The 15,909-nt window shown below is 37.9% G+C and overlaps 1 protein-coding gene across 1 annotated transcript in view; it reads right to left on the bottom strand.

Moving 5' to 3' along the window:
- Nucleotides 1–15,909, bottom strand: part of LOC122801223 (IgGFc-binding protein-like) — a 691,109-nt gene that overhangs the window by 554,234 nt on the left and 120,966 nt on the right. The window contains exon 14 of the mRNA XM_044070776.1: nucleotides 11,239–11,525. Within this exon, the coding sequence (XP_043926711.1) occupies nucleotides 11,239–11,525 (287 nt within the window). The remainder of the gene's footprint in view (nucleotides 1–11,238; nucleotides 11,526–15,909) is intronic.

Genomic DNA, 15,909 nt, shown 5'->3' with positions numbered 1-15,909 from the left:
ACACCGGAAGTATACCCCTCACTGGTGAGATCAGATCATAAACTAATCTCGCTGGAGGTCCTCATCCCACCCCCACCTGAAACAAAAAAGACCACAGTGAAAAACTTCTCAAAAGCCGATTTCACACTTCTAAAAACTTTAAGGCCCCTGAGCCAGTGGTAAACATTACTCAAACCGCTGAATCACTTACAAATGCCTTCTACCAGCACCTACAGGACTGCATGGATCAGGCAATCCCAAACAAAACTAAGACTCTCTGTACCAAAGGCAAGCGTCCAGTCTGGTGGACCCCAGCCATAAACAAGCTCTACAACAAAAGGAGGAAGCTACTACAAGATAGAGCAAAATCCTTGAAAGGTAAGACACCTTTGATCATTATAAGTAAAAAACTAAGAGCTCTCATAAAATCATCCAAGGCAAATTTTGAGAGAAAAATCGTCAAGGACTCTAAAGACAATCATAAGGCCTTCTTTAGCTATGTTAGAAACCTAGGAGGAAACTCCCAGATATGCTCAGAATTAGTTCAAAATGATGTAAAAATTATTGAACCTACACACATTGCTAACATACTGGCTGACAGGTTCAGTGCAAACTTCTCCCCCCCCAAAAGAAGGGATACCTATCCCAGAGGATTGTAGCCCCCCCAAACATCTCCAACGCCCAGGTGAGAACTGCCCTCACTAAGGCAAAAAACACAGCATCCATGGGACCGGATGGTGTCCCCGGCTGTGTGCTTCATGAACTCAACGAGGAATTAAACCCACAGTTAGGACAGCTGTTTAATCTTAGCCTCACCTCAGGATACGCACCCAAGGAGTGGCGCCGGCTACTGTTGTCCCACTTCTTAAGGCCGGTGCCTCCACAGACCCTGGAAATTACCGTCCCATTAGCTTGACAAGCCTTATCTGCAAAGCCATGGAGAGGATCATAATGGAACTCATAAATAAAGACATAGGGAACTTGCAGACTTTGGATCCAACCCAGTTTGGCTTTGTCAAAGGCAGATCCTGCCTCTTAAACTTGGTTGACTTTTTCGAGACAGTCACCAAGGCCATTGATGAGGGAAAGGCAGTCCATACAGCCTACCGCGACCTGGCAAAGGCCTTCGACACAATACCCCACTCAGGTATCATCGAAAAACTCATCAGCTTGAATGTAAACCCATACATCACAAGATGGGTTGCAAACTGGCTAAGTGACAGAACCCACAGGGTCAGAGTTGCTGGAGCCATGTCAGACTCAAAGCCTGTCACAAGTGGTGTCCCTCAGGGCTCAGTCCTGGGTCCACTCTTGTTCGGCATCTACTTTTCTGAAGTACAAGCAAACACAGGAGGGTTATGGCTGACAAAGTTTGCAGATGACTGCAAACTGGGCCATAGTCGAAAACACATCTGACACAGATATCCTCCAGAAGGGCCTCACAGAAACGGATAACTGGTGCCAGAGCCATGGCCTGAAGTTAAACGCCAAAAACTGCATAGTCATACCCTTCGGGAAAAACAAGGTTACCCCTAGCTACCATATAGGTGGCAATCCACTGAGCACAGAAAAAGTCATCAGGGATCTGGGGACCCAAGTTGACAGTAGCCTTCGTTTGACACTCATGTTGCTAAAGTAGTTAGGAAAACCTTCTATATCGCCCACCTGATCATGAAGGGATTCACATCTAGATCAAGGGAGGTCATCGTCCCCTGTACTCATCACTCATTAGACCTATGATTGAGTACAATGCCCCGTTCGAATGTATCTGACCAGACACCTGCTGCAGCTTGAAAGGCCCCAAAAGTTCCTCACCAAAAGGATAAAGGGTCTCAAAAATATGTCTTATGCTGCCCGACTGAAAGAACTCCAGCTCTATTCAGTCTCATACTGCTTGCTCAGAGGTGACCTGTGCCTGACATATAAGGCCATGTCAAACCCAGATTTGATGAATATGCTTCACCTCAAAAATCTAGATCCCTCAGAACCACAAGGGCGGGAGACTTAAACCTTGACACGGTTATAAATAGAACGTGCTGGAGGGACAGATTCATCACCCAGAGACTCCCTATGCTGTGGAACAAAATCCCGGTACATGTGAGGCAGAGCACCTCGCTGGCCTTGTTCAAGAGGAATCTTGACCAATGGATGGGAGATCGCAGATATACCCCAGGGATTACTTCAGTGTCACTGCTTGACAGAGGCACAGAAAAATGATAGGCATAGTTTTTATTCAAACTAAAGGGGTGGCGAAAGCCACATAACTATGGGCTAGGCTTATAAATGCCCTTGGGCAGATAGCCTAGTATGAACCTATGAACCTATGAACCTATTAAAACTACACATTAGTCTGCCTCACTGGTGAATCTATCTTAAGATAATTGACTCTGTTTCTAATTTACCTCTTTACAAGAATTCTGAACTGAATTAAAAGTCTCAGTTATCTCACCTTACAAGCTAATAAAAGCCATTGTAGACATAATATCAACATCTCAGCAAAACTGCAGCTTCCTTTAATGCAAGGAATATAAAAGGTTGTGTTTTCTTTTCTTAAATCAGGCAACTGGGATTGTTGGGATGCAGTGTACTGCATTAGAGAATAGGCTTACTGTACATCAGTATCCTGACTGGTATTAATTACAAGTAATGCCCACTGCAAAATGAGTGCGTCACTTCACAGCAGCATATCAAGCTGCCATGGAGCTTGGACAGAAAAAACTAACATATGCCATTATTTTACACTCACTAAGCAGGTACACATTAACACACACCCTGTCAGGCATTATTGCAAGCATAATCTTTCTGTTACTGGCATTGTCAGCTGTGTAGCTACACTGCTTCTGACAGATGTGGCCCACAGAAGCATTTAAAACTCTAGCAATTTTCAGCTGAAAAACTCTTCAGAGATGAGGGACACAATACATCAGTTTTATATGATTACACTGATGAAGGTGGGACCATGATCCTAGACAGTTAACACAGAGTATGTCAACTATACTGTTAGCAGTGGTATCTTGGGCAGAAGGCATATTAAATGTCAGTGACTTTTAACCCTCAGTACATTGCAATAACAAGGAAGAAGATTGGTGTTCTGTATGCTTGTTTGCTTGTTTAATTATGTATGTATTTACTTATTTATGTAAAGTTATAAAATCCACATAAGCCACTGTCCTTGCTCATCTGAGATCTAGACAGAAAAAAATACTAAGTAAAGTGGTTGTCAGAGTTTATGTATTCCATAGAATTTGATACCTGCTTCTGCACATATACATTAACAAACTTAAGGGAATTTGAGAAAATACATATTATCAAGGATAGTTGTCAGCATTAGGAACCTTGAATATGTTCTGTGCCACAGATGCCAATATTGTTTTCTATTAGTTCTACACTTTTCAGAGACGTATATGGCAATAAATAATGAGTTGTGTAACGTTAGTTTTAATTGGTCTGTATATGACATAATGGCCTGATTCCTAGGAATAATTCACCCTCTAACAAAAAACAAACCATTATACAACTCCCCCCCATTAATATTCAAAAACCTGCACACTGATTGGTCAGTGTGCACATTGTAAATCAGAGTTATAGTAATGGAAAAAGGTCCAGCCGCCCGGAATTTTTCCATTACTATAACTCTTTCTTCTCACTGTTTCGCTATGTTAAATGAGTTTAACGTAGCGAGACAGCTTTAAAAAAAGCAACAGAGATTTGTTGCTTTTTTTAAAGCTGTCTCGCTATGTTAAACTCATTTAACATAGCGAAACAGTTTGTAAAAGCGGAGATCTTGCTTTCTCCGTTGCTTTTTTCAAAACTGTCTCGCTATGTTAAATGGGTTTAACATACCAAGACAGCTTTAAAAAAAGCAACAGAGATTCTCTGTTGCTTTTTTTAAAGCTGTCTCGCTATGTAAAACCCATTAAACATAGCGAAACAGTTTGTAAAAAGCAACAGAGATCTTGCTTTCTCCGTTGCTTTTTTCTAAACTGTATTGCTATGTCAAATGGGTTTAACATACCGAGACAGCTTTAAAAAAAGCAATGGAGATTCTCCGTTGCATTTTTTAAAGCTGTCTCGCTATGTTAAACCCATTTAACATAGCAAAAACAGTTTGTAAAAAGCAATGGAGATCTTGCTTTCTCCGTTGCTTTTGCCCACAGTTCTGATGTACTGCGTAGGCATACGAATGCGCAGTACATCAGAACTGCCGCAGAATACCAGACAGCTGTGGAAGGGCAGCAAGGAGGCATTATACAATGCCATTATTTAAGAAAAGTAATTATTTTTTTTTCTTAAATAATGTCATTATATACAATAACCACTTCTGGGTGAGGGTAATGCTGGATTTACCCAAGGTTGGCTTTGTTTGCCCACTCGGGCTTCGCCCTCGTGACCAAACCACGCCAACCGTGGGTAAATCCAGCATTACCCACACCCAGGTGTGGGTTATTGCTATAATAAACCATTGCCAATGTAAAAGGAAAAAAGTCACTAGAAGAGAAAAGAGAATGATTTAATAAAAGTTAGCACTTGAACTTTGTGAGCATTAAAACCATGTTACAAAAAAGCCCAGTGTTGAATCATCATGTGACTCCAATCATGTAACCAAAACAAAAGATTATGAAATAATAACTATTAAATACAAAAATGTAGAACAATAATAATTGCCCTTTATCTAGCAAGACCTTAACATTTAACGCTGATGGCTTCAGTGATACCTGGTTTGCTGTCAGTAGCCAGTAACAACTGCCAGTGCAATTCCTTGACTTTTAATCTATTATTATTGACACCATCCATCCCACTTCTTTGAAACTATATGTTCAATGACAAAAAACTGAAATTTACTGAAATACACATGAAGTACTATGATTAAGCAGGGCATTAGTGTTGTCTTTGGTTTTAATAACATACAAGTATTCATAAATTATCTGCAAGAGAGTCTTTATGGTTTTTTCTGTGTAGAAGCTTCCACAGTGAAGAAATTTTGCAGCATAAACAACTCTTAAGTGTCACACATTTAATGCCCTGAAACTCTAAATGTTCTATCCATGTGCATTAAACTCGGAAAAGGAAATGTATATATGCATGTACAGTATTTACAATAGCCACTTGGAAGAGTACTCCTTGCTCTCTTAGATGAAGTACAACAAATCTGCTGGTTTATGAATACAGGAAGTTTCATTATCAACCACCACTAAAATGCTTTCATTACCTGCTATATATTTCCAGTTATTCTCAAACATGCCAGCAGGGAACTTAAGAACCCTATTAGAAAATGTAAGGGGAGTGCCTGCCTAATGTTAATATAGATAACAATGGAAACTGCAAATCTTTATTCAGTTATGTCAATAAATTAAGAAATAATGTCTAAGAATGCACTGAGCTCATTCATAATAATGTAACGCATTTGGATCGAAAAGACAGAGCCGGTAAATTATCAGACAAACTTAGTGTTAATGTTATCCAACCTATCCACATTTGTTCCACCTAGTAACACTGCAAATTTTGTTTCTCTTGAAATCACCTTGGAACACTTCTTAGAATCCTCATATAAGGTTAAAAATAATACTTCCTTGAGACCAAACATACCAGGCTGCATTCTCCTCATTGCCAAGTATGCAGTTATCTGAGCTTCCACTTACATTTTTCAACCTTAGCCCATCTGCAGTTTATGTCTGATGCTGGGAAACAGTCACTATGACTCTCCTAGACATCTACGTACCCTGGTAATTATAGTCCAATAAGCCTTACCAGGCATATATGCAAACCAACGGAACATATAACAAAAGTCATTTAAGCAGACATAGGCAACCTAATTGATCTGTACCCCAATCATTTTGGTTTAGTGAAGGGCAGGTCCTGTCTCCAGAACTAGCATGCTTCTTTGAAAAGATTACAGAGGCTATGGACAGTGATCCCTCCAGCCACACTGTTGATTTCAGTGTGGCCAAGGAATCTCTCATGTTGGTATTATTTAAAAAAATTACACAAACATAATGTAAACTTCTATGTTGACTGCTGGACTGTAAATTCTCTACCCAGTGGATCCTAAGCTGTGAAAGTTGCTGATATCCTCTCTGAATCTAAAATTGTCAGTATTGGGGTACCACAGGAATAAGTGCTGAATATTCTACTGTTTGGCATTTATTTTGCGGACATCCAAGCCAATACCCCAGCAGTGTGATTGACCAGTTTAGCTGATGACTACATGATGAGCAGTGCTATCCACTCACCCACTAATACAGAACAGCTGTCCCAAGGGCTAGAATGTGCACATCCCTGATTTGCTAAAAACTGGCCTCAAGCTAAATGCAAAACATACAACATAGTAGTAGTATTAGGCAGAAAAGCTCTTCAACTATCATATATTGGAAATTATATTCCTCTTTAGGCAAATCTGGTCATAAGATACATATATGGGTAATTCTATTACTCTGTCTCTCTCCCTCCGTCATTTGATCAATATTTCCACCATAGTTAGGAGATCCTTCTGTCTAGACCAGTTAATTTCCAAAAGAGTATCTTCAAGATCCAAAAAAGTCTTCCTACCACTGTGCTTCTCCCTTACCAGAACCATCATCAAATGCAGTGCCCCATTTGGTATGTACAAATCCAAGCACGATACTTAACTGGAAAAGATTTACTAGTGTCTGAGAAAATAAAATGCCTTAAATCCTTCCACTGTCCCACCCTCCTAATAGAGTTCCATGACTCTCCTTAAACCTAGTAGCAGAAAGGCTGATCTGAGGTGACCTGTGTCTTTCTTTTCAAGCAATGAAAGACCCGATTGTATTGGATCTCCTACTTCTTCACAAAACCTGTGGCATTACAAACACTCCAATAAGAGACCTAAATCTATGCCAACAAATAAATAAGACTTACTTAAAGGATATGTTTCTAATGAAATGAATTACACGTCTATGCAATGAGTTCCAAATAAAGCTCAAACAAAGAACTATCGGCTAGTCTGATGGCTAGTCCTAATGATTCGATGGGTAAATACCGATTTACACCACATTTGTCATATACAGCCCTGTTCAGTTTGTTAGGGGAGCACTATTAAATGCTTGAAAAGGGTGGTAGGAGCTTTTAAGTGTTTCTGCTTAAAGGTGTATATGGCCATGTAACCTATGGCCCGTGTATTCACTTACCTAGTATTGTTTCTAAGTCCTTGTCTATTTTCCAGGATGGCACTATTTATGTATTACTGATGTTAACACAGTTTGATTGCTACATATAAAGACTAGATTAGAAACTATCTACAAATGCTAGAAGCAGGATAGAGTGAATTAAACAATTTGCTCTATTGTGCTGTTAAGTATTTATTTATTTATTTATTTATTTATTTGACAATTGTTGACTGGGATAGTCTGACTGGGTTAATGTCTTTTTACAGCGGAGGCCCACGGAGAAAAGCTCCACATTACAATACAAGAAAATTTACAAGATAGTGTAATGTACATTAGAAAAGTTTGGCAATGTATACATAATTAGAAAAATATCCTTTATTAATAAAAATGAGAAAAAGGAAAAAGAGACAGTGACGATAACAGGTAACAGTACAGAAAAAGAAGAAAGAAACAGCAAAAGTAGTGTTGGGGCTATTTGATGAGAAATTTGAATAAAGGGAGGGAGTCAGGGAGAGCGAGTAGTGAGAAAGTAGTGATGGAGTAGGGACAGGGTTCAGGTGGGATGGTCACAGAGACATGACCTGGTGCTGCTTTGATGCTATTTTACCATTCTCTTGAATTCATAGACATTGATAATATTTCTGAGGGGCATGGGAAGTTTGTTCCATTGGATGGCAGGAGAATAGCTATAAAGATTCTGTCCAATTAATCTTTTAGGTTTGTGAATCTGTAATAGGCATTGGTCAGAGCTCTGAGGGATCAAGATGTAGGGTATAGCGGGAGATTAGTGTTTAGATACTAGGGCAGGAGGAGGGTTTGTTCACGATAGAGTGGATGACGAGAAGTTGAGTAAATAAGAGTTAGTTCGGAAGCTCTAGCCAGCTGAGTGTTCTCAGAGTGTGGCAGTGGTGAGATTTAGAAGGCAGATTAGCAGTTAATCTGGCTACTTTGTTATAGGTGATTTCTAACTCGGAAAGAAGTGAAGACTGTAAATTATTTAGAATTTGTGAGCCATAGAAGATGTTGGGAAAGAGGTAAGTGTGTGCAAGTGAGATTCTAGAGACAGGGGTGAGGAACCTTTTGTTTCTATACCACAGCCACCCAGGTATTCATCAGCTGCATGGCAATTGTAGCCTTGCACCTCTGGCTACAAGGCATTTGAGTGCCTTCATATTTACATGATTGCCCTTTTGTTGCCCTAACATAAGTCAATGCCAGAGACTACTTGCTCAAATTCTGTCTGTAACTGGGCCTATAAATAAAATATGAGAAATCTATAACTCAACCAATTTATGCTATTCAATTCATCAGATGCCACCTAGACACAATGAGCTGCATAGTGTCTCTCCATCAGGACACGACAGGATTCAAACACTAAGGGACTCCATCCAAATCCTCCTCTACTTTGACTGTCTACCAGCAGGTCTAGTTCTCTGAGTTCTGGCAGTAATGGTCTCTTGCATTCTGATGGCGCAGTTCACTTGTTTTTATATGAGGATACTTCAGTGGCTTTTCAGGGCTCAGTTGTCTCAGGTTTCATAGCAGCTTTCAACTTCTATTACAATAACCAGCCTCTGGAAGGATCAGTTACAAAGGTAGCTAGCTCCCTCCTGCATTAGTTTAGGAAGATCCAGTTGTTCTACCATAATGTGCAGCAATATTAATGACATAAACCTTCTCATTGGGGTGGGGAGGGAGAATTACAGTGGAAAGATGGTCTAAGGTTATGGAGTTATCAAGAGGCTAACCTTTACATCAGTGTATTGGAGATGCAGGCAGATCTCCTTTAGTTGCAGGAACTACAGGACCTCCTGCCTTCAGAGGTTATTTCTATCCAAACCAGCAACACGATGGTGGTTTCATACATCTACAAGCAGGAAGGAACCAGATCACACCCTTTATGCCTGGAAACCATGAAAGTGTGACAGTGGGTGATTGCTTCATATCACTTTCTAATAGCAATTCACAGGCTCAGCAGGTCTGTTCTCATGCCTTACAAGCAAACTGTCAATTCTGCAGTAGCACATCAGATATTCAGATGTTGGACCAAATGATTGTGTTGATCTGTTTGTTTCTCCAGCCATCACCAAATGCAGCAACTCCTTTGTCATGATCAACTTGGAGGGGTGATCCCCGAGAGACACTCTGGTCAAGCAATGGCCTCCTGGGCTGCTTTATGTATGTCCCCCTTGCTCCTGATACCCAAGTTTCTGCAGAAGGGGGTCAGATGCAAAGCAACCATAATCCTCATTACCCCATACTAGTTAAAGCATACTTCATTTCCACTATTAAGGCCTTACATCAAGGAACTCCCCAGGATCTTGGGTCTCAAACAGGATCTGCTGCCTCGCCCATGCAGAATCCCTCACCCAGATCTTTACAAGCTCAGACTAACCTCTTGGTTTCTCCATTGACAATGACCCAACCTTCTCCAGTGATGTAGTCAAATTGTATCCATATCCCAGAAGGAATCTACTTGTAAACCTTGCCATGGCAAGTAGAAGTATTTTACAATTTAGGCTATAAAACCAAACACTTGCCCTCCTATTTCTTGCTGTTACAGACATTTTATGATAGTGGCAAGTATGTCTGACTCTGTTTCTAGGTTTTCTACTATTAATTTGGAATTAGCAGCTATCTCAAATTTTCACTCTGGTTAGGAAGATTGTTCTTTGGCTTCTCATAAATTCTGTATAGCCTTTCTCAAAGGAGTTTTTCTCCTTTGTCATTCAATCAGACAACCAGTTGTTCCATGGGATCACAACTTTGTGATGGAAACTTTAACTAAGTCACCCTTTGACCCCCCCCTAAAGTGTTTTCCATGTGGACAGGGTGTCTCTGTGCACTAACTCCTCATTTGTTTGAAAGGTATCTTCTTAGGCAAGTACAAACCAGCCTATCCATTTACCAACAATTTTTCCAAAGTATTACAATAAAGGTGAGTATGCTAAATAGAAAGGGTAGTTGAAGTTCTAGATGCACAGAACTAAACCCTTAAGGATGGACTTTCAACTATTTTTTTTCTTCTGCAGCTAATAATTTTTGTTCAAAAGTGTCTAAAGTCATCCTTTCTAGATGGCTTTTGGAGTGAATATCAAACCTTTATTCACTACACAATCATCCCTTACCATGCAAATACAAAGCTCATTCCACAGGGTTGTCACTTCCACAGCCTTCTCTGGAAATGCTTCGCTTGGTCAGATTTAGGCAGCAGCAACATGGCTTACATTGAACACTTCTGCTGCACATTACAAGCTATATGCTAGCTTGAGGTCTAGGGTTTCCTTTGGAGCCACTATACTCAAAGGTTTGCTGTGATGATTCTACCCAAGTTTCTGGTAGTCAGGAATTCTGTGCCATTAGTTAGGTCAAATGGACAGGATGAGGAAGATAAGTGCTTACCGTAATGATGGATCCCTTCATTCATGTGCATCTGATATGACAATCCTACCCAGTCCAAATTCCATTCCATAGTGCCTGAAGGACTTTGCAATTTATTTCTGCTAAAAGGTATAAAAAACCTGCCTTTGCTTCTTGGCTACAAATTCAATCAGAGGTAGCATCACACACCAGTGCATTATGGGAAGGCAAAACTTAAAAGGGTTTGAGGCCGGAATACTAATTAGGCCAACTTGGATCCAACAAGCAGTTCAAGGATCCATCAGTTGCAATGGACATTTGTGGATGAAAGGATCCAACTTCAGGGTAAGCATGTAATTACTGATTTTCCCATGTGCACTGCTTGTGAGTATCTAGTAGTATTCTAGGTGGGTAGTAGCTGCAAACATTCAATTAAAAGAAAGATGAAAAAGTTACATGTTTACTAAAAGTAAATGCAGAGTAACTTCGCATTTTTAATTTACTGACCATGTACATTGTAAAATAATACTTTTATCATGCTGTTTAAACTTCATGGTCAGTCTACTTCAAAACTGCAGACTCTTTAGTAAAGGGTAGACACGCTGCAGTCATCTGAAGGGAAGATACGCTGCATTCATCCGAAGGAAAGAATTATTTGAGGAACAAAAACGGTACAGAGTATATTTACATATAATGATTACTTGCCCACTGAGACAAAACATTTTGATCAGCTTACAACAAGCTCCTGATATTAAATGGCCTAAATACTTACATCCAGTCATTATCCGTGACCTGCCAGCTGTTCCCAAACTCATTAGAATCCAGAGCCAGCACACCATCAGGCCTTGTAAAGTCATCCAGTTGGTCATCATTGTATGTGCCACACAGACCACACAATTGTCCCTTGAAGTTCTCATTAACGTGCACAAAAAGCTCATGGTCACCATTATACTTCAGTTTGAGGCCAAAATGAGTCTGTAGCACAAGATATGGGCCATCCTTGGATACCAGTATTCCATGTCCATTGTTGTATGGAAGAGATATATTAACACCATTTACCTGAAGGGAAACAAATGTAGCCGTAAATAACAAAATAATGCAGGCTTCAGATGAACCTAGTGCTTAAAAAGTACTCTATATAGTTATTTATTAATATATATATATATATATATATATATATATATATATATATATATATATATATATAGATGATATAGCTATATATATAGATATAGATATATACATAGATACTGCTAGATGTGTTTATGTAAATGAATCTTTTTTTTTGTTAACAATAAAATATTTCAGCTATGCAAGAACATCATTGTTTAATTTTAAAGGGTACATCCAACACCTTAAATGATAAATCAGATGGCCTGCTTAAACAGCATGTTTGCACTGCAGTTTCTGAAATAGTCCTGGTATTGTGTAACAAAAGTCTCCTTGTCATCACAGAAGGCAAAGACTAAACACATTTTATAGAAAATAGGGCTTCCCTTTATATTAATTATATTTTAACACAGTAATTATACCATTCCACATTTTCTGTTAAAGAATATTCTTCTTTACTTTACATATTTCCATATTTACACATCTTTTTTTTCATTTTCTAGTTGCCCTCTTAATCCACTTCAGAGTTGCAGGGTAGCTGGATATTATCACACTGCTCGCCATAAGCAAGGCAATGATGGGGTACGCTTATAAAAAATAAGAGCTTAGTGGCGATGTTAGCTGCATTTAGTGCAGTTATCAGTTGTTTGAGTTCAATGGGTTTTGTATTTGCTTCCTCAAATCAAGCCAAGCTAATGTCTTCCAGGGAAGGTAAGTCAATATTAGAGAGAAATTGGAATAACTACATTTCTACACAGAAGAAGCACCACAGTGTATCCAACTGCCCAAATAAATCCTGCAAGCATGATAAAATAACGTACTGTTTATTACAAAGAACAAAAAGTCACATAAAGCGCTTTTCGTCAGGTCACATAGCCCGACTTCTTCAGATAATTATACAACATAGGACATAAACTATATAGGAAGTGAAAAGGAAGTGAAAAGTCATCTGGTTCCTGAACCAACAGGAATCATCTTCTGTTAAAGTGGCAACCACCTTCATTCATTACCTATAATGTAGCTTAAACAGCTTTTATATATGCATTGTCTTAAAACAATATTTTAAAATAATGGATAAATAGTGTAAAAAGATCTAAAACCAATAATTATCTATTATGAAATATTAATGCAGTTAATGTTAAAATTAAAAATGTATATATGTATTTATATTTTTATTTTTATGTTCAAGTATAATAAACCTTAAAAACATATAAATAAAAAGCAGCAAAACCTGACTTAAAGAGCTGAAAGTCAAATACACTCTAAGACAATAATATGCATAGACCATTTTAGACACAGCATAATAGTCAACTCCTAACCAAATTTTTAAGTTGTAATATGCACTTAATTGAATACATTTCGTTAATGCCGGGAGGGTAACATGCAAAGGTGCGTAATTGCCAACTCAATTCTAATTTCTCTAAGAGCAAGGAAAGAGGCCCTCCTCTAGGGTCATAGGCAATACAATCTATAGCCCTAAAAGTAAAATCGTGGGTGGGTGCTTTCATAATGTGCCTGGCCAATGCGTTTTCTGATTTGTTAGACCTAATAGCGTATGTGTGTTCATAAACCCTGTCCCTAAGCCTTCTATCAGTTTTTCCGATGTAGAAGGCAGGACAGGTATGACACTTAGCCAGGTATACCACTCCCTTGGAGTTACAATCAAATTGCTTGGTAATGTTATAATTAAAACTAGTGGTATGTTCATTGTTCATCCTGTTTATTTTATGAAAAATATCTAACATACATATTTTTTCAAACAAAGCCACGTCTGGATGGGAATGGGGGCAAAATGTACTAGTAATGTAAAATGGTATGAATAAGTGTTTGTCATGCCCCTATTGTAAATATATGGAGCAGGGAACAAAATTTAGCATAGGAGGTTTGGAATACAACACAAAGTACAAATTTGATTGTAACTCCAAGGGAGTGGTATACCTGACTAAGTGTCATACCTGTCCTGCCTTCTACATCGGGAAAACTGATAGAAGGCTTAGGGACAGGGTTTATGAACACACATACGCTATAAGGTCTAACAAATCAGAGAACGCATTGGCCAGGCACATTATGAAAGCACCCACCCACGGTTTTACTTTTAGGGCTATAGATTGTATTACCTATGACCCTAGAGGAGGCCCTCTTTCCTTGCTCTTAGAGAAATTAGAATTGAGTTGGCAATTACGCACCTTTGCATGCTACCCTCTGGGCATTAACGAAATGTATTCAATTAAGTGCATATTACAACTTAAAAAAATGGTTAAGAGTTGACTATTATGCTGTGTCTAAAATGGTCTATGCATATTATTGTCTTAGAGTGTATTTGACTTTCAGCTCTTTAAGTCAGGTTTTGCTGTTTTTTATTTATATGTTTTTAAGGTTTATTATACTCGAACATAAAAATAAAAATATAAATACATATATGCATTTTTCATTTTAACATTAACTGCATTAATATTTCATAATAGATAATTATTTGTTTTAGATCTTTTTACACTATTTATCTATTATTTTAAAATATTGTTTTAAAACAATGCGTAGATGAAAGCTGTTTAAGCTATATTTTAGGTAATGAATGAAGGTGGTTGCCACTTTAAGAGCAGCTGATTCCTGTTGGTTCAGGAACCAGCTGACTTTTCACTTCCTTTTCACTTCCTATATAGTTTATGTCCTATGTTGTATAATTATCTGAAGAAGTTGGGCTATGTGGCCTGACAAAAAGCGCTTTATGTGATTTTTTGTTTTTCGTAATAAACAGTATGTTATTTCATCGTGCTTGCAGGATTTATTTGGGCAGTTGGATACACTGTGGTGCTTCTTCTTTTGGTAGGACGGATCCAGTTTGTGTTTGTGTCTTAGCTACATTTCTACACAGGATTTGTTCATTGTTTTAGTAGGTTGTCCATTATTGCTTTAAAGATCAGGAACCAATATAAAAAGGATTTTTGAAAAAGGAGGTCACAGAAAAAAAGACTGACCACATATCTGCAAAAGGCATGCTTAAATGTGGGACATCTGCCCAGTGTAGATTTACAGGCGAAGGTGTGAATTTCATGATATGAAATTTTCCTAAGCCTATTTATCCTAATGGGAAGTACAACTGCAACACAAACTGATGGTTTATCTTGCACAGTGTATTTCATGCTTGGCTTTTTTTAAGCTGGAAAAACTGGAAAAGTTTTAAAAACAAGGATACATCAGCATGATTACACTATAAGGAAGAAGAGCCCCAATAATGATTGATTTAAGCACTCCGAGAAATGTCAGGAATTTAAAAAAATATATTTTTTGTGTTAGAAAATATTCCACACTTTGATAGGGGGTTAATTGGTCAGTATATGTGGAAAATAGGGAATTATATTGAGAAGTGTTATTGGATTCTACAAATCCCCTTGATATTAATGACCAGCTTTTGATTGTCTGCAACAGTTGAAAAGGATGCATAGTTAATAGTGTTTTTAATTTTAACATGGAGTACTTATGTTACATTACATAATTTTATAGTATGCTAATATGCAGGGGCATTGTAGTTTTTATGTGTAACATTTGATGTGAGTTTAAATGATTTTTTTTTTACTGTAGTGTTTATTTTGTTCATCTAGAACTGGTAATGTTTAATTAGTGCATAATGAATGTTTTTCATTTTTCATTTTTGGCAGTATTTTATTATTTAAGGAAGTGCTTGCGGAGGGAATTCTGAATCTGATTAAGTTCATACTACAGCAGTGCAGGAAAGCAGTTATTCTTTATTATTAAATTGCACTTGTTCCTGGCGCCTATAAGTGTCTTTGTTTTTGTTTTACAAAGTTTTGTAGGTGGATTTTCTTGATTAGTTAAATAAATATCTATATATATATATATATATATATATATATATATATATATATATATATATACAAATAAAGTTCATAACAATTAGTAGTCACATAGCAGAGGCATAATTTGTTCTAGTGTACTATGTGTATGCATCGATGTGTTCACAATGTAGACATCAGTGTTATAGCACTCAATAGTCTTCAGTTAACTGCATCATTGTATAGTGATAAGATGAAAAAAATGGCTGTCATGGAGTGAAGTCAGTTTTAAACAATTAAAAATGTTAAGGCAGATCTTTTTTTCTTGATTAACTGTATTGGATAATAGTAATAGTCATCAGTGGGCAGGCATTTAACAACTTCTGATGCCATTTATCTACTTTTGCTCTCATGAGAAAGCCTCTTGGATTAAAAGTAAACTTCCAACCCTAATTGACTCAGATATTTTTAATGCTATATTAGCAATGCTACCAAATGTAAAGATATTTTCCTGCAGACAAGTCATATATTTTAATGTTTTA

Source organism: Protopterus annectens, chromosome 4.part1 (genome assembly GCF_019279795.1).
Source record: "Protopterus annectens isolate FY-2018-M chromosome 4.part1, PAN1.0, whole genome shotgun sequence".
Lineage (NCBI taxonomy): Eukaryota > Metazoa > Chordata > Ceratodontiformes > Protopteridae > Protopterus > Protopterus annectens.
The sequence above is the reverse complement of the archived record's forward strand: the minus strand, read 5'-3'. Positions and strand labels throughout refer to the sequence as shown.